This window comes from Oryctolagus cuniculus, chromosome Y (assembly GCF_051225735.1).
Source record: "Oryctolagus cuniculus isolate XC-2025 breed Fujian yellow rabbit chromosome Y, ASM5122573v1, whole genome shotgun sequence".
Lineage (NCBI taxonomy): Eukaryota > Metazoa > Chordata > Mammalia > Lagomorpha > Leporidae > Oryctolagus > Oryctolagus cuniculus.
In genome coordinates, this window is record NC_142889.1 from 6,877,805 (window position 1) to 6,896,976 (window position 19,172).

Consider the following 19,172-nt stretch of genomic DNA (forward strand, 5'->3'; position numbering starts at 1 on the left):
CTCCACTGCACTCCCAGGCCACAGCAGAGGGCTGGACTGAAAGAGGAGCAACCGGGACAGAATCCCGCGCCCTGACCGGGACTAGAACCCAGGGTGCCGGCGCTGCAGGTGGAGGATTAGCCTAGTGAGCCACAGCGCCGGCCTATTTTTATTTCAAATGCTTTATAGAAACAGGCCTTCAGAAACTGCAGTGATAAAGAAAATGTGGTATATATACACTATGGAATACTACACAGCCATAAAATTGAAATCCTGTCTTTTGTAACAAAATGGATGCAACTGGAAAGCATTATACTTAGTGAAATAAGCCAGTACCCAAAAGATAGATACCATATGTTTTCCCCATATTCATTTACGTTTGTTCAGTAATATTAAATGTGTTCTTACTGTACAACCAGCAGTTCATGACCTAGGTATTCTACTTATGATCTAATATTCTTAGGAAAGCAGTAGAGGATGACCCAAGTCATTGGGCCCCTGCACCCACATGGGAGACCTAGAAGAAGCTCCCAGCTCCTGGCTTCAGCTTGGCCCAGCCCTAGCCATTGTGGCCATTTGGTGAGTGAGCCAGTGGATGGAAGATCTCTTTATCTCTCTGTCTCTCTTTCTGTGGCTCTGCCTTTCAAATAAACAAGTAAGTATTTTTTTTTAAAAAGTTAAAAAATGACATACAGGTTTTTTTTTACAAAGAAAGTGATGAAAAATATATGAAAAATGGTCATTTTCATTAGTTATTAGGAAACTATAAATAAGTACCATTTTATTACCTCACACATATTGGATAGTGTTAGGAAACTGGCGCAGTTGTAGCCAGGTGGCCGCATGGCCCAGCTACCTGAGCCAGGCTCCACCCCCATCCTAATGGGATTCGCTGCTCCTGCTTCCCTGCCCGCCCTCAGGCAAAGTTTTAAAAGGGCCTGTTCCTGCACACATGTTCTCTTGGCTCTGCTCTCCTGCACTCCTGGCTCTTCTCTCCTGCGCTCTCTCCTCTCTCTTGGCTCATCTCTCTATCTTCTCTCCTCTGTCTCTCTCTTATACTCTCTTTCTCTCTTTTTCCTTTGCTGCCCCTTCACTCCGGTCTGTAGGGTGTTCCCCAGTAAACCCTTTCCCTTACTCAGGTGTTTGGTGTGTTTTGCGACGGCTGACATTAATATATAACAGATAGATATACATTTTTAATCAGAAATGACAATTACTGACAAAGGTATGAAAAACAGTGGGAATTGCCAGTAGGGTTCCTTCTGTGGAAAATAGTTTTGCTGTTCCTCCAATGTAAAAAATAGAAATTATCATGTGTCCCAGAAGCTCCACTTCTATCAATAGAAAAATTGGAAACAGCTATCTAAAGAGATCCATGTGCAAGTGTATTTTTAAGCAGCAATATTCCCCATAGGTAAGTGATGAAAAGGATCCAGATGTTCAGCAATCATTTCATGGGTAAATGAACAACATACTAATCAGTGCTGCAACATAGGTGAACTTTACAACAATATACTCAATGGCACATTAGCAGGAAGGTAGGTGTGAAGTAGCAAAGAGACACACTGGTGTTACAGGGATGCCAATGTTACAAGCAACAGGTTAACCCACTGCACTACAACACTGGTCTTGCATCAGTGTGCCCATTCTTTGTGACTTAAAAGCCTGAAGTTGCAGATTTGCATGATGTCTAATTCAAAATTATATTAGCACATAACTTATCTAATAATGTAACATTTATATCAACTATTATTTTAAATTTGACATTTGGAGTTTGCAACACAGAATGCATGTGCTTTTTATTTTCTTATTTCCATAAATGACATTCAACATTTAAATCTCAAACTCCATAATTCATCCTGTTATCAGCTTTACAGAAGAGGAAATGAGGCATTGGTTTCTCCTCAAGTATAATTTTAGGAGTCTGAAAGAAATCGTGAATCCCTGGCCAGAGATTATTAATTAAAATTTAGAAATAACTGCTTTTCAGTTCTGGAAAATGTCGATCTCTTCCGCTTTACTTGCCATTTGCCTTTGTTGTCTTTTTTTAAAAATTGAATTTCTGAGTTCCCTACTACCCACTGTGATGTACGATTTGTGACCAAAAACCTATTTATGTCTTACCATCTTATCGTTAGTCACTGAACATACATTTATATCTAAGTCTTAACAATTTTAGTAACTCCAGCCATGAGGCAGAACCGCTATCCTCGTTCTCACTTTTATGTTAGTTAGGCGTTGATGACGTCATGCATAATTCATAAGGAGGCGTGGTCCTCCTACATCCTGGTCACCGAATCCAACAAACATATTGCTCAGCTTCCGGTTTGGCGGTCGCCATCTTTCTTCAGCGCCTAGTGAAGGAGGACAACAATTTCAACGGCTTTGGGAGTGGAAGGCGACAGCCCCAAGTCTAGCTGGTCAAGCCAGCAGGGAGCAGTAGGGAGACGGCGGCAGCGTGTGACTGACCTTGGCTCGTTGAGGTGTCCACCACAGCGGAAGAATCAGAAAACGGCATCTGGTAACTTACAGCCTTTCTTGCTTTATCACTGCTAGTAGATGTGTTGGGGCATTGAAAGGGCCTGCGTAGTCGCTGAGCCGGGCTGTTGTGGCGCAAACGCTTTTTTGAGGGCAGGTTGGAAAGCGAGAATCGGGAGGGAGTGGAGGACAGCGTGGAGAGGGGGCTTACAAGCAGAAACAGTGGGAGTAGAGGAATTAGAAGATGCAGAGGGAAGCGAGGAGGGAAATGACGAGTAGAACAGGCGGCAGGGAATGGGGGAGGAGAGGCAGGGAGGCGTGCCCACAGAGGTGGGGGAGAGGAAGTTCAGTTTGGAAAGGAGGAACAGAGCCTGGAAATGCAGACTGGGGGAGGGGAAAAGGAAAGCAGGTTTTGGAGAGGGGGCGCCCAAACACAACTGATTCTGGGATTTAGCTGACACGCATTTAATCAACCCACATACCAGGGCTCATGTTTTAGTGTATCAGGCTTTACTGCTCTGAGCCTGGAACCATATTCTGCCGGTCCTAGCGTCTGATATCTGAATGTTTCCTGTAGCGTTTCACTTTTGAATCTTCGTGGTCTTTACTTCCTCTGTAGGGTCTTTAAAATCCTTAGGCGCCCTGACCCTCCCGTATTTGTCCCACAGCTTCTAACAGAGACCAAATTCTAAGGAAGATTAGTTTGCTTTTTAGCTTCCCCCCAATGTAGAACTTTATATGACATTTTCCTTCAGATATATCTCTTCCCTTGCTGTTTGACCCCCAGATTAACTTAGGAGCTAAAGCAGGACCAGGCTCTGTGGCAGACCGTATTTACTTTGCCTCTGAGATCTCATTTTTGGTTGTACTTTCTGTGTAGCCCAGAAATTCTATTTGGATCGTTTAAATTAGTTTTTAGAAAGTTGTCAAATCCAAAATCTGCCTTTGGAGACTTCCATGAACTGACCGTTAGGAAGACCCCTACACCCAATATTGGCCCCACCTCCACAATGCAAATTACATCACCTTCCAATGGAAACTCTTCTTCACTAGCCATTTAGAGGCACACTTCCAGGATATACTTTTATGGAATACTATTCTCCGCAGGGTGTCAGAATTCTTTTCAGAAAACTCTCAGTGTCTCCCCTAAGATGTACCCCAAAGACCGTACATCAAAGAAATACATGTTTGGACTCATAGTTATCAGAAGTCTATACCATTCCCACTAGTATTTTTCCCTCACAGATCCTATCAAATTTGTTATTAATTGTGAGACCCCCCCCCCCTTCAGCTCCCCTGCTGGATGTCCACCTGTGTTCTCTTTTTTTTTTTTTTTTTTTAAATTTTTTTGACAGGCAGAGTGGACAGTGAGAAAGAGAGACAGAGAGAAAGGTCTTCCTTTGCCGTTGGTTCACCCTCCAAGGGCCGCCGCGGCCGCTGCGCTGCAACCGGCGCACCGCGCTGATCCGATGGCAGGAGCCAGGAGCCAGGTGCTTTTCCTGGTCTCCCATGGGGTGCAGGGCCCAAGCACCTGGGCCATCCTCCACTGCACTCCCTGGCCACACGCAGAGAGCTGGCCTGGAAGAGGGGCAACCGGGACAGAATCCGGCACCCCGACCGGGACTAGAACCCGGTGTGCCGGCGCCGCTAGGCGGAGGATTAGCCTAGTGAGCCGCGGCGCCGGCCTCACCTGTGTTCTCTTAAAAGGGTGTAGAAGCTGGTACCTGCAAAGCTGGCATCCCCTGTGCATGCTTGTCCATGTGCAGGTTGCTGCGCTTCAAATCCAGCTCCCTGTTAATGGCCTTGGAGAAGCAGGAGATGGTAGCGCAAGTGTTTGGGCCCCAGCTACAATATGGGAGAAATGGATAAAGCTCCTGGCTTTGTGCTAGCCCCGTTCCCATTGGGGCATGAGGGGAGTGAGCCAGCAGATGGAGAATGTGTCTGTCTCTCTCCCTGTCTCCCCTGCTTATAAGTATGATTTTCAAGTGAATAAATAAAATAAATAAATAAATCGCTTTAAAAATCAGAGTTTAAAATTATGTTTCTGGGGCCGGTGCCGCAGCTCACTAGGCTAACCAACGGCAAAGGAAGACCTTTCTCTCTGTCTCTCTCTCTCACTGTCCACTCTGCCTGTCAAAAAAATAAAAAAAAAAAAATTAAAAAAAAATTATGTTTCTGGTCAACATGTGAGACAATTATTAGTTGCTACTTGGGATACCCAAATTCCTTAGTAGAGTGCCTGTTTGAAATCCTGGTCATTGTGATTGCAATTCAGCCTCCTGGCTTTGGCATGGCACATCTCTGGCTGTTTTGGGGATTTGGGAAGGGAACCACTGGAAGGGAGATATCTCACATTCATGAGACTCATTTTCTATGTTTCTCTTTCACTGACATTCAAATAAAATTTGTAAAAACAATTTAAAAAAGTCAAAATGGGGTTCAGTATTACTGAGTGGTGAAACTGAGCCTCACTTTTTTTTTTTAAGATTTTTATTTATTTATTTGGCAGGTAGAGTTACTAAAGACAGTGAGAGAGAGAGAGAGAGAGAGACAGAGAGAAAGGTCTTCCTTCCGTTGGTTCACTCCCCAAACGGCCGCAACAGCCGACGCTGCGCAGATCCGAAGCCAGGAGCCAGGTGCTTCTCCTGGTCTCCCATGTGGGCGCAGGGGCCCAAGCACTTGGGCCATCCTCCACTGGCCTCCGGGGCCACAGCAGAGAGCTGAACTGGAGGAAGAGCAAGTGGGACCAGAACCTGGCGCCCGCATGAGATGCTGGTGCTGCAGGTGGAGGATTAACCTAGTGCGCCACCATGCAGGCCCCTGAGCCTCACTTTCCATCTAGCAAGTTTGAATCTAATAATTTGGGCCCTACACTGTTTAAACTCAGCCTCAGTTTTCCTTCAGGATAACCTCAGTAGCGTGTCCTGTGTTTCTTTAAAGATGGTATATTAATACTAAAGCTCTGTTCTTTCCCAGAATTGCTTCTGACAAAAAATCCCATCCTTAAGTACCTTATGTTTTATGCTGGCTTTCTGGTAGATGTCTAGCTCACTCTCATCTAAGAAACGCCGTGTTTCTGGGCCTGATTCAACACTAGAGTCTCACTGTTTCCCTACCTACCCTGTGACGTTGGAAGTGCCCTCAGAACCAACCAACGTAAGTGTTTTCTCCATGGAAATCTGAGAAGTGGGTATGTAGCATGATCTGAAGAAAGTGCCTTTATCCATCTCTCCATGTTCCATTAATGCCTGTTTTCCCAACTCTGTTTTTCTCTCCTCCATCCATAGGGAATGCAGAAAAGTATTGAAACAGACATAGATGAAGGTCTTTACTCCCGCCAGCTGTAAGTGGGTCCAGAGCTAATGATGAGTGTTGAAAATAGGTGCAGCAAGATTATGGTTTGACCCAGAGGCCTCTCTGAATCTGGCAGGTATGTGCTGGGTCATGAAGCAATGAAGCGTCTTCAGACATCCAGTGTGCTAGTGTCAGGCCTGCAGGGCCTGGGTGTTGAGATCGCCAAGAACATCATCCTTGGTGGGGTGAAAGCTGTTACCCTGCATGACCAGGGCACTGCCCAGTGGGCTGATCTCTCTTCTCAGGTACCTCATTTCTGCTTTCTTAACCATTGGAAAGACAAACTCCTTAGACTCCTCATGTAGTTCAGTTCTCTTTTTTAATACTGTAGTACTACCTACGGGAAGAAGATATTGGTAAAAACCGAGCTGAAGTATCCCAACCCCGCCTTGCTGAACTCAACAGCTACGTGCCTGTCAGCACCTATACAGGACCGCTGTTTGTTGAGGACTTCCTTAGAGATTTCCAGGTAATATGCAGGCCTTTATCTTTTTTCCAGATGTTAGTTCTGATTCCTTTAGTAAATATTTACCTAGCAGGGTGACCTGGTATCTTAGGTTTATTGCTTAGGTTTATTGCAAAGAGAAGCCGAGCTGTCCTTTTTCATCTATTTAAAGGAAGATATGGCCATACATTGTGGTACGTGGATTATTGTAGTAGAACTTTGTAGTTCAACTGCTACTGTTTAAGTCTTGAACTCTTCTAGTGTATGGTCTATTTTTTTTTATTTTTATTTATTTATTTATTTATTTTGACAGGCAGAGTGGACAGTGAGAGAGAGAGACAAAGACAAAAGTCTTCCTTTTGCAGTTGGTTCACCCTCCAATGGCCGCCGCGGCTGGTGCTCTGTGGCCGGCACACCGTGCTGATCCGATGGCAGGAGCCAGGTACTTCTCCTGGTCTCCCATGGGGTGCAGGGCCCAAGCACTTGGGCCATCCTCCACTGCACTCCCAGGCCATAGCAGAGAGCTGGCCTGGAAGAGGGGCAACCGGGACAGAATCCGGTGCCCCGACCGGAACTAGAACCCGGTGTGCCGGCGCTGCAAGGCAGAGGATTAGCCTAGTGAGCCGCAGCGCCAGCCTAGAGTATGGTCTAGAGAAAGTCATTTGACTTCTTCTGCCTTATTATTTCCTGTGAATACACAGAAATGTGGGCCTTACAGAGTATTTATGAGACTTAGGCTTAATAGTGCGCCTAATTTTTAGTAAAATTAAATAGCTGATTTTCTATACTAGAGGACTAGGGCACAAGGATCCCTGATGTAGGAGTTGGAATTTATCCTGGTGAATAAATGATGGCAATAAAAAACAAATCCTATAGATTGTGGCTGAATAAGTATTTTAAGAATTCATTTATTTGTTTGAAAGGCAGAGTTACAGAGAGAGAGGGACACACAGAGAGGTTATCCATCCACTAATTCACTCCCCAGATGGCTTAAGCTGCCAAAGCTGGGCTGATCCAAAACCAGAAGCCAGGAGTTTCATCCAGGTCTCCCGTGTGGGTATGGGGCCCATGCACTCGAGCTATATTCCACCTCTTTTCCAGGCCGTAGCCTGGGAGCTGGATTAGAAGTGTAGCAGCTAGGATTCGTACTGTGCCCATATGGGATTCCAGCACCACAGGCATAGGCTTAACCTACAACACCACAGGCAGTGGCCCCTACAACTATTTTCTTAAGTATTGGAGCAATAGGGTTTGGTGGAGATAAACGCAAGATGTTTTCACTGGAATAGTGTTGTTGCTTTTTTTTTTTTTTTTGACCCCTCAAGCACAAAAAAATACAGACAGTAGTGAGTATTAGTTAAAGAAATGAAATAGTTGTTCATCAGATTCTTTACAGGTCATCTTTGATTTTTTGTCATAGTCTCTGAGAGTTCATATTGTTTCACCAGTTCTTACCCTCCCGAATCTGACACACACAGGAAGTATACAACAGTTTGAGGAAGAGAGTTTAACCAGAGGAAAACTTAGTGCTTATTCTCTCTGTTACTTACAGTGTCAGGTTTTTAGCCCAGTCCTATGATTTTTTACAGGTAGTGGTCCTTACTAACACTCCCTTGGAGGATCAGCTGCAGGTGGGTGAGTTCTGCCACAACCATGGCATCAAGCTTGTGGTAGCAGACACACGTGGCCTGTTTGGGTGAGTTTTTATCTTTCCTTCCTTCCTCCAACACTTGCCAGACTCACACTGGGAGGCGTGTATTGCCTTCAGATTCCATTTAGACATCTGAATTTTCAGTTTCACATATTCATTCTCCCAGTATGGCATGATTCGGTGCCACCTAATTGTCACCAGTGTACCGAGTTTGCTTGGCCAGTACTTACTGTATATTGAAGAACCTGCAGTGTCTGTTTTCGTGGGTGTCATGCACCAGTCCTTTTGGTTCCCTCTACAGGCAGCTGTTCTGTGACTTTGGAAAGGAAATGATTGTTAGGGATTCTAATGGGGAGCAGCCACTCAGTGCTATGGTTTCTATGGTCACGAAGGTAAGGAGACCAATCCTAGGGGTTCCAGAATAAGCAGGACGGTACCAAATCATTCTTTGTGCTGGCAGTTGAGCCTGCTTCTGAAGTTTAACTCTTTCTCCATATAGGACAACCCTGGGATTGTTACATGCCTGGATGAGACCCGACATGGATTTGAGAGTGGAGACTTTGTCTCCTTCACGGAAGTTCAGGGCATGAGTGAACTGAATGGCATTCATCCTGTTGAGATCAAAGTTCTGGGTATGTCATAGCCATCACAGGGGTGGGCCACAAGTGAGAAGTGGTTGCTTGGAACAAAGGGAAAGTAGGTGAGCCAATGCAAAAGCTATGTAGTAACATGTCTGCACTTCAAACTAAAATAAAAGCCAAGAATGAGTCTGGAATCTTAGCTGGGACTTAGAGAGGTGTCTGTGAGATCATAGAAAAAGGAAGTTATAAAGTTACCGAGAGACTTTGGAGTGCATGCCACTAGTGTTTGATTCCATTTGCTTTTAAATTGTTGACTTTAAATTTGTAGTATATCCTTAATATGTGCTTAGTGTAGCTTACGATATTTTGTTGATTCACAGAACCTTAAAATACTTTGATTTTTATCATCTTTGTATCAAATATTTTTGTTTATATGTACCATAAACTTTGCAATACATTATTTACAAAGAAATATAATGAATAAAATCACCCAAATTCTCAGAATTTTTAGTTTTCATCCTGCCTGTCTTTGGGCCCATATTTTCATCAGGTAATATTTTCTTTATGCCTAAAGAATGCCTTTTAACATTTATGTGTACGTGATCATTATTTTTCGTGTCAGAAATTGCCATTATCTTAGTTATTTTTTAAAGAATTTTCTTATGAGTTTAAAGTGTACGTTGACAGTCGTTTTGCTTCAACCCAGAACAACTGTTCTGGGTTACTTGACTGCATTGTTTTCCTCAGTAATTCTTGTTCATACTTTTCTTCCCTTTGTAGTATGCCTGTATTTTCTACCACTGATTATAAGCATTATGATGGTAATTTACCTTTATGTGTTTCTTCATGAGTCATTTCCCTGGGACTTGCTGAATTGATCTCTGAGTTTTTTGCTGTGTGCCATGTTTGGAAAAATGCTAGCCTTTTCTGTTTTTCAAAATAATGCTTTCTCACTGCCCTTCATCCATCATCCCATTTTAAAAAAATATGTATGAGCCAGCACCACGGCTCAATAGGCTAATCCTCCGCCTTGTGGCACCGGCACACGGGGTTCTAGTCCCGGTCGGGGCACCGGATTCTGTCCCGGTTGCCCCTCTTCCAGGCCAGCTCTCTGCTATGGCCCGGGAGTGCAGTGGAGGATGGCCCAAGTGCTTGGGCCCTGCACCCCATGGGAGACCAGGATAAGCAGCTGGCTCCTGCCTTCGGATCAGCGCAGTGTGCCGGCCGCAGCAAGCTGGCCACGGCGGCCATTGGAGGGTGAACCAACGGCAAAAGGAAGACTTTTGTCTTTGTCTCTCTCTCTCACTGTCCACTTTGCCTGTAAAAAAAATATATGTATGTACTTATTTGAAAGGAAGAGTTACAGAAGGCCATGGGTGGGTGGGTGGGGGCGTCTTCTGTCTGCTGGTTAATGCCCCATATAGCCACAGTGGCCAGAGCTGAGCTGATCCGAAGCCAGGAGCCAGGAGCTTCTTCCAAGTCTCCCACACAGGTGCCAGGGCTGAAGCACTTGTGCCATCTTCCCCTGCTTTGGTCAGGTCATAGAAGAGAGCTGAGTTTGCCACAACACCAGCTCCCCATCATCCCTTCTTAAAGACTTGGATAAAATGTGTATAAGAGCATGTCAGAATCTCATGGTAATTGAAACTAAAATGTTTTTATCTTCAAAGAGCTCTGTAATGCAGTAGGTAATTCTGGTTTTCCAGAAACTTTTAGAAATGCCTTTTTAAACTATCTCATGCTGCACAGTTCACTTATTCTTGGTTTATTCCTTTTCTTTTATTTTACTGTGTCATTTACCAGTCTGTTAGTGGTCTAAATATGATTAATTTTCTCAATAAATTTACTAAAAAAGATTAATGTTAGTGTTATAAATCCTATATATTCACGAAGCTCTAGAAAACAAATGAATATGTTGAGACTTGGAAGATACCAAAGAGACATAAATTTCATTTCTACATATGAAAAATACTTGTGGCTCAGTACAGTGGAATATGACCAAAAAAAGGTTTCTGAAAGAATTTATGGCCAAAATTTTAAAATTTAATGAATGGTAAGGTCACAGGTCATAAGACTCAGTGAAATTAGGTAACAATGGCATTTGATAAACAGTTGTGAAGATTACATACTTTTGGTAGAATTTTGTATATGTTTATTTCTACAGTAATTTTGTAATTTTTATAGAGATAATCTCATTTCCACTGAATCACCTAAGGTGAGCTTTTACATTTAGTGAAAACTTGATGTGATCCTATCATTGAGAAAGAAAAAAAAAAGTTATCCTATCATTGAGGGAAAAAAAAAACAATCAGTTTTCCTGACTGCTTTTAATTATTTCATTTTAGTTGAAAGCTAAAGACAGGCAGACAGCAATCTTTTTTAAGGTTTTATTTAAAGAATGAATTTTTTCACAGAACTTCAGGAATATAATGGTTCTTCTCCCCTATACCCCTGCTTCCCACCCCAACTCCCATCCCGCCACCTCTCTGTCTCCCATCTACTTCTTCATTATGGTTCATTTTTAGTTTGATTTTATATACAGTGGACCAACTCCACGTTAAGCATAGATTTCAACAGGTTGCATCCACACACATACACACAGCATAGAGAGTACAGTTTGAGAAAAGATTTGCAGCCGATTCTCATAGTACAACTCAAAAAGGACAGAGGTCCTACATGGGGATTAAGTGCATAGTGACTTCTGTCGTTCCTTTAACAATTAACACTCTTATTTATGACATCAGTGATCACCTGAAGTTCTTGCCATGGGCTGCCAAGACTATGGAAGCCTTTTGTGACCATAGACTACATCGTTATCTGGACATGGCCATAAGCAAAGTGGATGTTCTCTCATCCCTACATCCTTCTTTGATGGTCCTTTCTTTCCTCTGAGATTTCACAGAGATCCTCCATATAGGATGTTTTTTGCCAAAGTCTTGGCTTTCCATGCCTGAAATTCTCTCACAGGCCTTTCAGCCAGACAAGGGAGCCTTAAGGGTTGATTCTGAGGTCAATGTTATTTACTGTGAATGTCATTCTAGGAGTCTGCTGTGTGAACTGCTTCCCATATTTGCCTTTCTTTCCTTTTTAATTCTATGATTATTACCAGGCACTTGATGTTACAAATATGATCACTTTTACACTTAAACCTATCCATATGTTGACTTTAACATTTAATATGACCACTTTAACAGTAAAGATGGCATTTGTACCACCAATTTTTATGTGTTTGGAGTCCCATGTCCATTTTTTAGGCTGTACCCTTGGAGTTAAGTCTGCATGACTGTATGCAGAACTGTACTGCTTTACAATTATAGACTACCTCCTCCCTCTCTTATTCCCTCTCTTGTTTTTAACATGTATCTTTTTCCAATTGAATTAAAATACATATGATTAACTCTTATGTTACATAAAGAGTTCAGTAGATAGTATGAAGAAGAGAAAAGGAAAAGAAAGAAAACAGAGGAAAAATACACAAAATAAAAAGTGAAAATAATAAACTCTCCCTCGACAGTCAGGTCAAGGACTATTCAAGTCACTGATTCTAAAAGTGTCATTTTTGCTTCTTTAGCTTTTATTTTAGAAGTTCTGTTCTCCCAAGTAAAGGAGACCATATGGTATTTGTCCCTTTCTTTGGGACTGGGTTATTTCACTAAGTATGAGGTTTCCCAACTTGCTCCATTTTGTTGCAAAGGAACGGATTTCATCCTTTTTTTTTTTTTTAACTGCCATGCATTCCATAGTGTACATATCCCACAATTTCTTTATGCACACTTTGGTTGATGGACATTTAGGTTGCTTCCATGACATAGCTATGGTGAATTGAGCTGCAATAAACATGGAGGTGCAGATAGCTCTTTGTTTACTGATTTCATGTCCTTGGGTAAACTCCCAGGAGTGGGATGGCTGGGTCATATGGTAGGTCTGTGTTCAGATTTTTGAGGTATCTCCGTACTGTTTTCCACGGTGGCTTTACCAGTTTACATTCCTATTGTTGTTTGTTGATTTCTGTACATGAGCCAATCTAACAGGGTGAGGTGAAACCTCATTATGGTTTTGATTTGCATTTCCTTGACAGCTAGAGATCCTGAACATTTTTTCTTGTGTCTGTTGGCCATTTGATTTTCATATTTTGAAAAATGCCTGTTAAAGTCCTTGGCCCTTCTCTTAACTGTGGTGTTTGTTTTGTTCTTGTGGAGTTTCTTGATCTCTTTGTAGATACTGTTTATTAATTGTTTTTTGGTTGCATAGTCTGCAAATAGTTTCTCCTGTTCTGCACTTTCCTGACTGTTTCTTTTGCTGTTCAGAAGCTTCTCAATTTGAGGTAATCTCATTTGTTCATTTTTGCTTTCACTACCTGTGCCTCTGAGGTCTTTTTCAGGAATTCTTTGCCTGTTGCAATGTCTTGAAGGGTTTCCCCAGTGTTCTTGATTAATTTTACAGTGTCGTGGCATAGATTTAGATCTTTAATCCATGTCGAGTGGGTTTTTGTGTAGGGTGTAAGGTAGGGGTCTTCATACTTCTGTATGTGGGCATCCAGTTTTCTCAGCACCATTTGTTGAAGACAGTGTCCCTGCACTAGGGGTTAGTTTTAGCTCCTTTGTCAAATATCAGTTGGTTGTAGAAGTTTGGATTGATTTCTGGGGTTTCTATTCTGTTGCAATTTTGTCTAGTACCAGGCTGTTTTGATTATAACTACCCTGTAGCATATCTTGATGTCAGGTAGTGTGATGCCTCCAGCTTTGTTTTTGTTGTATAAGATTGCTTTAGCTATTTGAGGTCTCCTGTTCCCCCATTTGATTTCAGCATTATTTTTTCTAGATCTGAGAAGAATGTCTTTGGTATTTTGATTGGTTATCGCATTGAATATATAAATTGCTTTTTGGCAGAATGGACATTTTGATGATATTGACTCTTCCAATACGCGAGAATGGCAGATTTTTCCTTTTTTTATATCTTCTTCTATTTTGTTCTTTAATGTTTTGTAATTCTCATTGTAGAGATCTTTGAAATACTTGGTTAAATTTATTCCAAGGTACTTGATTGCTTTTGTAGGGTTGTCCTTGGAAATTCTTTCTGAGCCATGGCATTGTCTGTGTATACAAAAGCTGTTGATTTCTGGGTGTTGTTTTTGTATCCTGCTACTTTACAAAACTCTATTATGAGTTCCAAAGGTCTCTTATCCCCTAAATACAGAATCATGTTATCTGCAAATAGAGATAGTTTGACTTCCTCCTTCCCAACTTCTGTTCGATTTCTTTTTGTTTGTTTGTTTGACAGGCAGAGTGGACAGTGAGAGAGAGAGAAAGATCTTCCTTTTTGGTTGGTTCACCCCCCAGTGGCCGCTGTGGCTGGCGCGCTGCGGCTGGCACACCGCGCTGATCCGAAGGCAGGAGCCAGCTGCTTATCCTGGTCTCCCGTGCGGTGCAGGGCCCAAGGACTTGGGCCATCCTCCACTGCACTCCCGGGCCACAGCAGAGAGCTGGCCTGGAAGAGGGGCAACCGGGACAGAATCCGGCGCCCCAACTGGGACTAGAACCCGGGGTGCTGGCGCCACAGGCGGAGGATTAGCCTATTGAGTCATGGCGCCGGCTTGATTAATTTTTCTTGCCTAATAGCTCTGGCTAAAATTTCCAGAGTTATATTGAATAGCAGTGGTGAGAGTGGGCATCTCTCTCTCATCCTAGAATTCTGTGGGAATGCTTACAAATATTCCCCCCTCAATGTGATGCTGGCCATGGGTTTGTCATAAATTACCTTGCTTGTGTTGAGGAATGTTCCTTATAAACCCAATTTGCTTACAGCTTTCATCGTGAAAGGGTGTTGTATTTTGTCAGATGCTTTCTCTGCATCTGTTGAGATAATCAAATGGCTTTTGTTCCTCAGTTTGTTAATGTGATTTATCATATTGGTTGATTTTCAAATGTGCAACCATCCCTGCATACCAGGGATAAATCCCATTTGGTCTGGGTGAGTGATCTTTCTGATGTGTAGTTGGATTCATTTGACCAGTATTTTTTTTTTTTTGGACAGGCAGAGTGGACAGTGAGAGAGAGAGACAGAGAGAAAGGTCTTCCTTTGCCGTTGGTTCACCCTCCAATGGCCGCCGCGGCCGGCGTGCTGTGGCCGGCGCGCCGCGCTGATCTGAAGCCAGGAGCCAGGTGCTTCTCCTGGTCTCCCATGGGGTGCAGGGCCCAAGCACTTGGGCCATCCTCCACTGCACTCCCTGGCCACAGCAGAGAGCTGGCCTGGAAGAGCGGCAACTGGGACAGAACCGGCGCCCCGACTGGGACTAGAACCCGGTGTGCTGGCGCCGCAAGGCGGAGGACTAGCCTAGTGAGCCGCGGCACCAGCCTTGACCAGGATTTTATTGAGTATTTTTTCTTCTGTATTCATCAGGGAGCTTGGTCTATAGTTTTCTTTCTCTGTTGCATCTTTTCTAGGTTTAGGAATTAAGGTGATATTGGCTTATTGGGTGGATTCCTTCCCCTTAAATTGTTTTGAATAATTTGAGAAGAACTGGGTTTAGTTCTTCTTTAAATTTATGGTAGAATTCAGCAATGAAGCTATCTGGCCCTGGGCTCTTCTTTGTTGGGAGGGCGTTTATTACTGATTCAATTTCTGTCTGGTTATGGGTCTGTTTAGGTTTTATTTATGGTGTGTCTGTTGTTAAATTTCCATTACCATCTCTAATTTTATCGATTTGAGTCTTATCACCTTTTTCAGTTAGTTGGGCCTATGTTGTGTCAATTTTGTTTATTTTTCCAAAAAACCAAATCTTCATTTTGCTTATTTTTTGTTTCAATTTTGTTGATTTCTTCTTTAATTTTATAGTTTCTTTTCACCTACTAGCTTTGCATTTGGTTTGCTGTAGTTTTTCTAGATCCTTGAGGTACTTAGAGAGTTCATTTATTTTGTGACTTTCCAGTTTCTTAAAGTAGACACCTATTGCTATAAACGTTTCTCTTACCGTTTGCTGTATCCCACAAATATAGATAGGTTGTATTGTCTTCTTGCTTCCTGAAATTTTTTGATTTCTCTTTTGATTTCTTCTACGACCCACTGTTTGTTCAGGAGCATCTTGTTCAGTCTCCACGTGTTTGTATATGCTTTAGAGATTCCCAAGTTGTTGATTTCCAGCTTCATTGCATTGTGGTCTGAGAAGATACATGGTGCGATTTAAACTTTTTTGAATTAGCTGAGACTCGCTTTATGACCTAGCATATGGTCAATCCTAGAGAAAGTTGCATGCACAGGGGAGAAATATGTGTACTCTGTAGCTGTGGGGTGGAAGGCTCTGTAAATATCTGCTAGGTCTGTTTGATCTGTAGTATCAAATAGCTCTGTTTGTTGCCCTGTTGATTTCCTTCCCTCCCCTCCCCTCCCCTCCCCTCTCCTTTCCTTTTTTGACAGGCAGAGTTAGACAGTGAGAGAGAGACAGAAAGAAAGGTCTTCCTTCCATTGGTTCACCCCCCAAAATGGCCTCTACGGCCGGCACGCTGCGCCGATCCGAAGCCAGAAGGCAGGTGCTTCCTCCTGGTCCCCCATGCGGGTGCAGGGCCCAAAAACTTGGGACACCTTCTGCTGCCTTCCCAGGCCACAGCAGAGAGCTGGACTGGAAGAGGAGCAGCTGGGACAGAATCCGGTGCCCCAACCGGGACTAGAACCCGGGATGTTGGCGCCTCAGGCATAGGATTAGCCTTAGTGAGCCGCAGCGCCGGCCATCCTGTTGATTTTCTGTCTGTTTGATCTGTCCCTTGCTGAAGGTGGGGTATTGAAGTCCCCTATTTCTATGATATTTGAGTCTGTATCTTCTTTTAGATCCCATAATAATTCTTTCAAATAGCCAGGCGCCCAGTAATTAGATGCATACAGATTTATAATAGTAATGTCTTTGTGTTGGATTGATCCTTTAATCATTATGTAGTGTCATTCTTTGTCTCTTTTTAATAGTTGGTGTGCTAAAGTCTATTTTGTCTGATATTAGGATGGCCACTTTTTTCGTTTCTGTTAGCTTGGAATACCTTTTTTCCCTTTCAGTCTACAAGCATCTTTGCTGGTGAGGTGTGATTGCTGAAGAAAACAGATAGATGGGTTGCCTTTCATTTTCTTTTTATCTTTATTTAGTCAATATAAATTTCCAGAGTACAGCTTATGGATTACAATGGCTTCCCCCGCCCCATAACTTCCCTCCCACTCACAACCCTCCCATCTCCCGCTCCCTCTCCCATTTCGTTCATATCAAGATTCATTTTCAATTCTCTTTATATACAGAAGATTGATTTAGTATATGTTAAGTAAAGAGTTCATCAGTTTGCGCCCACACAGAAACAGAAAGTGTAAAATACTGTTTGAGTACTAGTTATAACATTACTTCACATTGGACACACATTAAGGAAAGAGATCCCACATGAGGAGTAAGTACACAGTGACACCTGTTGTTGACTTAACAATTTGACACTCTTGTTTATGGCGTCAGTAATCACCCTAGGCTCTAGTCATGAGTTGCCAAGGCTATGGAAGCCCTTTGAGTTCGCCGACTTCGATCTTATTCAGATAGGGTCATAGTCAAAGTGGAAGTTTTCTCCTCCCTTCGAGAAAGGTACCTCCTTCTTTGAAGACCTGTTCTTTCCACTGGGATCTCACTCGCAGAGATCTTTCATTTAGGTCTCTCTTTCTTGTTTTTTTTTTTTTTTTTTGCCAGAGTGTTTGGCTTTCCATACCTAAAATATTCTCATGGGCTCTTCAGCAAGATCCGACTACCTTAAGGATTGATTCTGAGGCCAGAGTGCTATTTAGGACATCTGCCATTCTATGAGTCAGCTGGGTATCCCACTTCCCATGTTGGATCGTTCTCTCCCTTTTTTATTCTATCAGTTAGTATTAGCAGACACTAGCCTTGTTTGTGTGATCCCTTTGACTCTTAGACTTATCAGTGTGATCAATTGTGAACTGAAATTGATTACTTGGACTAGTGAGATGGCATTGGTACGTGCAACCTTCATGGGATTGAATTGGAATCCCCTGGCACATTTCTAACTCCACCATTTGGGGCAAGTCAGCTTAAGCATGTCCCGCATTGTACATCTCCTCCCTCTCTTATTCCCACTGTTATATTTAACAGGGATCACTTTTCAGTTAAATTTAAACACCTAAGAATAATTGTGTGTTAATTACAGAGTTCAACCAATAGTACTAGAACAAAAAAAAATACTAAAAGGGATAAAGTATTACATTGTACATCAACAGTCAGGGCAAGGGCTGTTCAAGTCACCGTTTCTCACAGTGTCCATTTCACTTCAGCAGGTTTCCCTTTTGGTGCTCAGTTGTCGCCGATCAGGGAGAACATATGATATTTGTCCCTTTGGGACTGGCTTATTTCACTCAGCATGATGTTTTCCAGATTCCTCCATTTTGTTGCAAATGACTGGGTTTCATTGGTTTTGACTGCTGTATAGTATTCTATAGAGTACATGTCCCATAATTTCTTTATCCAGTCTACTGTTGATGGGCATTTGGGTTGATTCTAGATCTTAGCTGTTGTGAATTGAGCTGCAATAAACATTAAGTTGCAGACAGCTTTTTAGTTTGCCAATTTCATTTCCTTTGGGTAAATTCCAAGGAGTGTGATAGCTGGGTTGTATGGTAGGGTTATATTCAGGTTTCTGAGGAATCTCCAGACTGACTTCCATAGAGGCTTAACCAGTTTGCATTCCCACCAACAGTGGGTAGGTGTCCCTTTTCCCCACATCCTCTCCAGCATCTATTGCTGGTAGATTTCTGAATGTGAGCCATTCTAACCGGGGTGAGGTGAAGCCTCATTGTGGTTCTGATTTGCATTTCCCTGAGTGCTAGTGATCCTGAACATTTCTTCATGTGCCTGTTGGCCACTTGGATTTCCTCTTTTGAAAAATGTGTGTTTAGGTCCTTGGCCCATCTCTTAAGTGGGTTGTTTGTTTTGATGTTGTGGAGTTTCTGGATTTCTTTGTAGATTCTGGTTACTAATCCTTTATCTGTTGCATAGCTTGCAAGTATTTTTTCCCATTCTTTGGTTTTGACTGCACGTGCATCCGGGGTCTTTTCTAAGAAGCCTTTGCCGGTACCTATATCTTGCAGGGTTTCTCCGATGTTCTCTAATAATTTGATGGTGTCGGGTCGTGGATTTAGGTCTTTAATCCATGCTGAGTGGATTTTTCTGTAAGGTGAAAGGTAGGGGTCTTGCTTCATGCTTCTGCACGTGGAAATCCAGTTGTCCCAGCATCATTTATTGAATAGACTGTCCTTACTACAGGGATTGGTTTTAGATCCTTGATCAACTATAAGTTGGCTGTAGTTGTTTGGGTTGATTTCTGGTGTTTCTATTCTGTTCCATTGGTCTACCCATCTGTTTCTGAACCAGTACCATGCTGTTGTAACCAGTACCATGCTGTTTTGATTACAACTGCCCTGTAGTATGTCCTGAAGTCTGGTATTGTGATGCCTCTGGCTTTGTTTTTGTTGTACAAGATTGCTTTAGCTAATCGAGGTCTCCACTGTCTCCATATGAATTTCAGCTTCATTTTTTCCAGATCCGAGAAGAAGGTCTTTGGTATCTTGATTGGTACTGCATTGAATCTATAAATTGCTTTTGGGAGAAGGGACATTTTGATGATGTTGACTCTTCCAATCCATGAGCATGGAAGAT

At 42.7% G+C, this 19,172-nt stretch overlaps 1 protein-coding gene and 1 long non-coding RNA gene across 5 annotated transcripts in view; one reads left to right on the top strand and one right to left on the bottom strand.

Moving 5' to 3' along the window:
* Positions 1-1,346: 1,346 nt before the first annotated feature.
* On the bottom strand, positions 1,347-2,767 carry LOC149119181 (uncharacterized). The gene is made up of 2 exons (XR_016228651.1): positions 2,449-2,767; positions 1,347-2,333 (listed from the first exon to the last, which is right to left on the bottom strand). It is a non-coding gene; the product is annotated as an uncharacterized LOC149119181 (long non-coding RNA).
* The window catches only part of LOC149119182 (ubiquitin-like modifier-activating enzyme 1), a 37,336-nt gene continuing 20,466 nt past the window's right edge, over positions 2,303-19,172 (top strand). For 2 of the 4 annotated variants that reach the window (XM_089325137.1, XM_089325140.1), the window contains exons 1-8: positions 2,303-2,500; positions 5,497-5,613; positions 5,745-5,800; positions 5,888-6,056; positions 6,143-6,280; positions 7,846-7,952; positions 8,209-8,299; positions 8,407-8,539. In XM_089325137.1, the coding sequence (XP_089181263.1) occupies positions 5,497-5,613; positions 5,745-5,800; positions 5,888-6,056; positions 6,143-6,280; positions 7,846-7,952; positions 8,209-8,299; positions 8,407-8,539 (811 nt within the window). In that variant the 5' untranslated portion in view covers positions 2,303-2,500. The remainder of the gene's footprint in view (positions 2,501-5,496; positions 5,614-5,744; positions 5,801-5,887; positions 6,057-6,142; positions 6,281-7,845; positions 7,953-8,208; positions 8,300-8,406; positions 8,540-19,172) is intronic. The other 2 variants (XM_089325138.1, XM_089325139.1) reach the window with 2 other exon arrangements.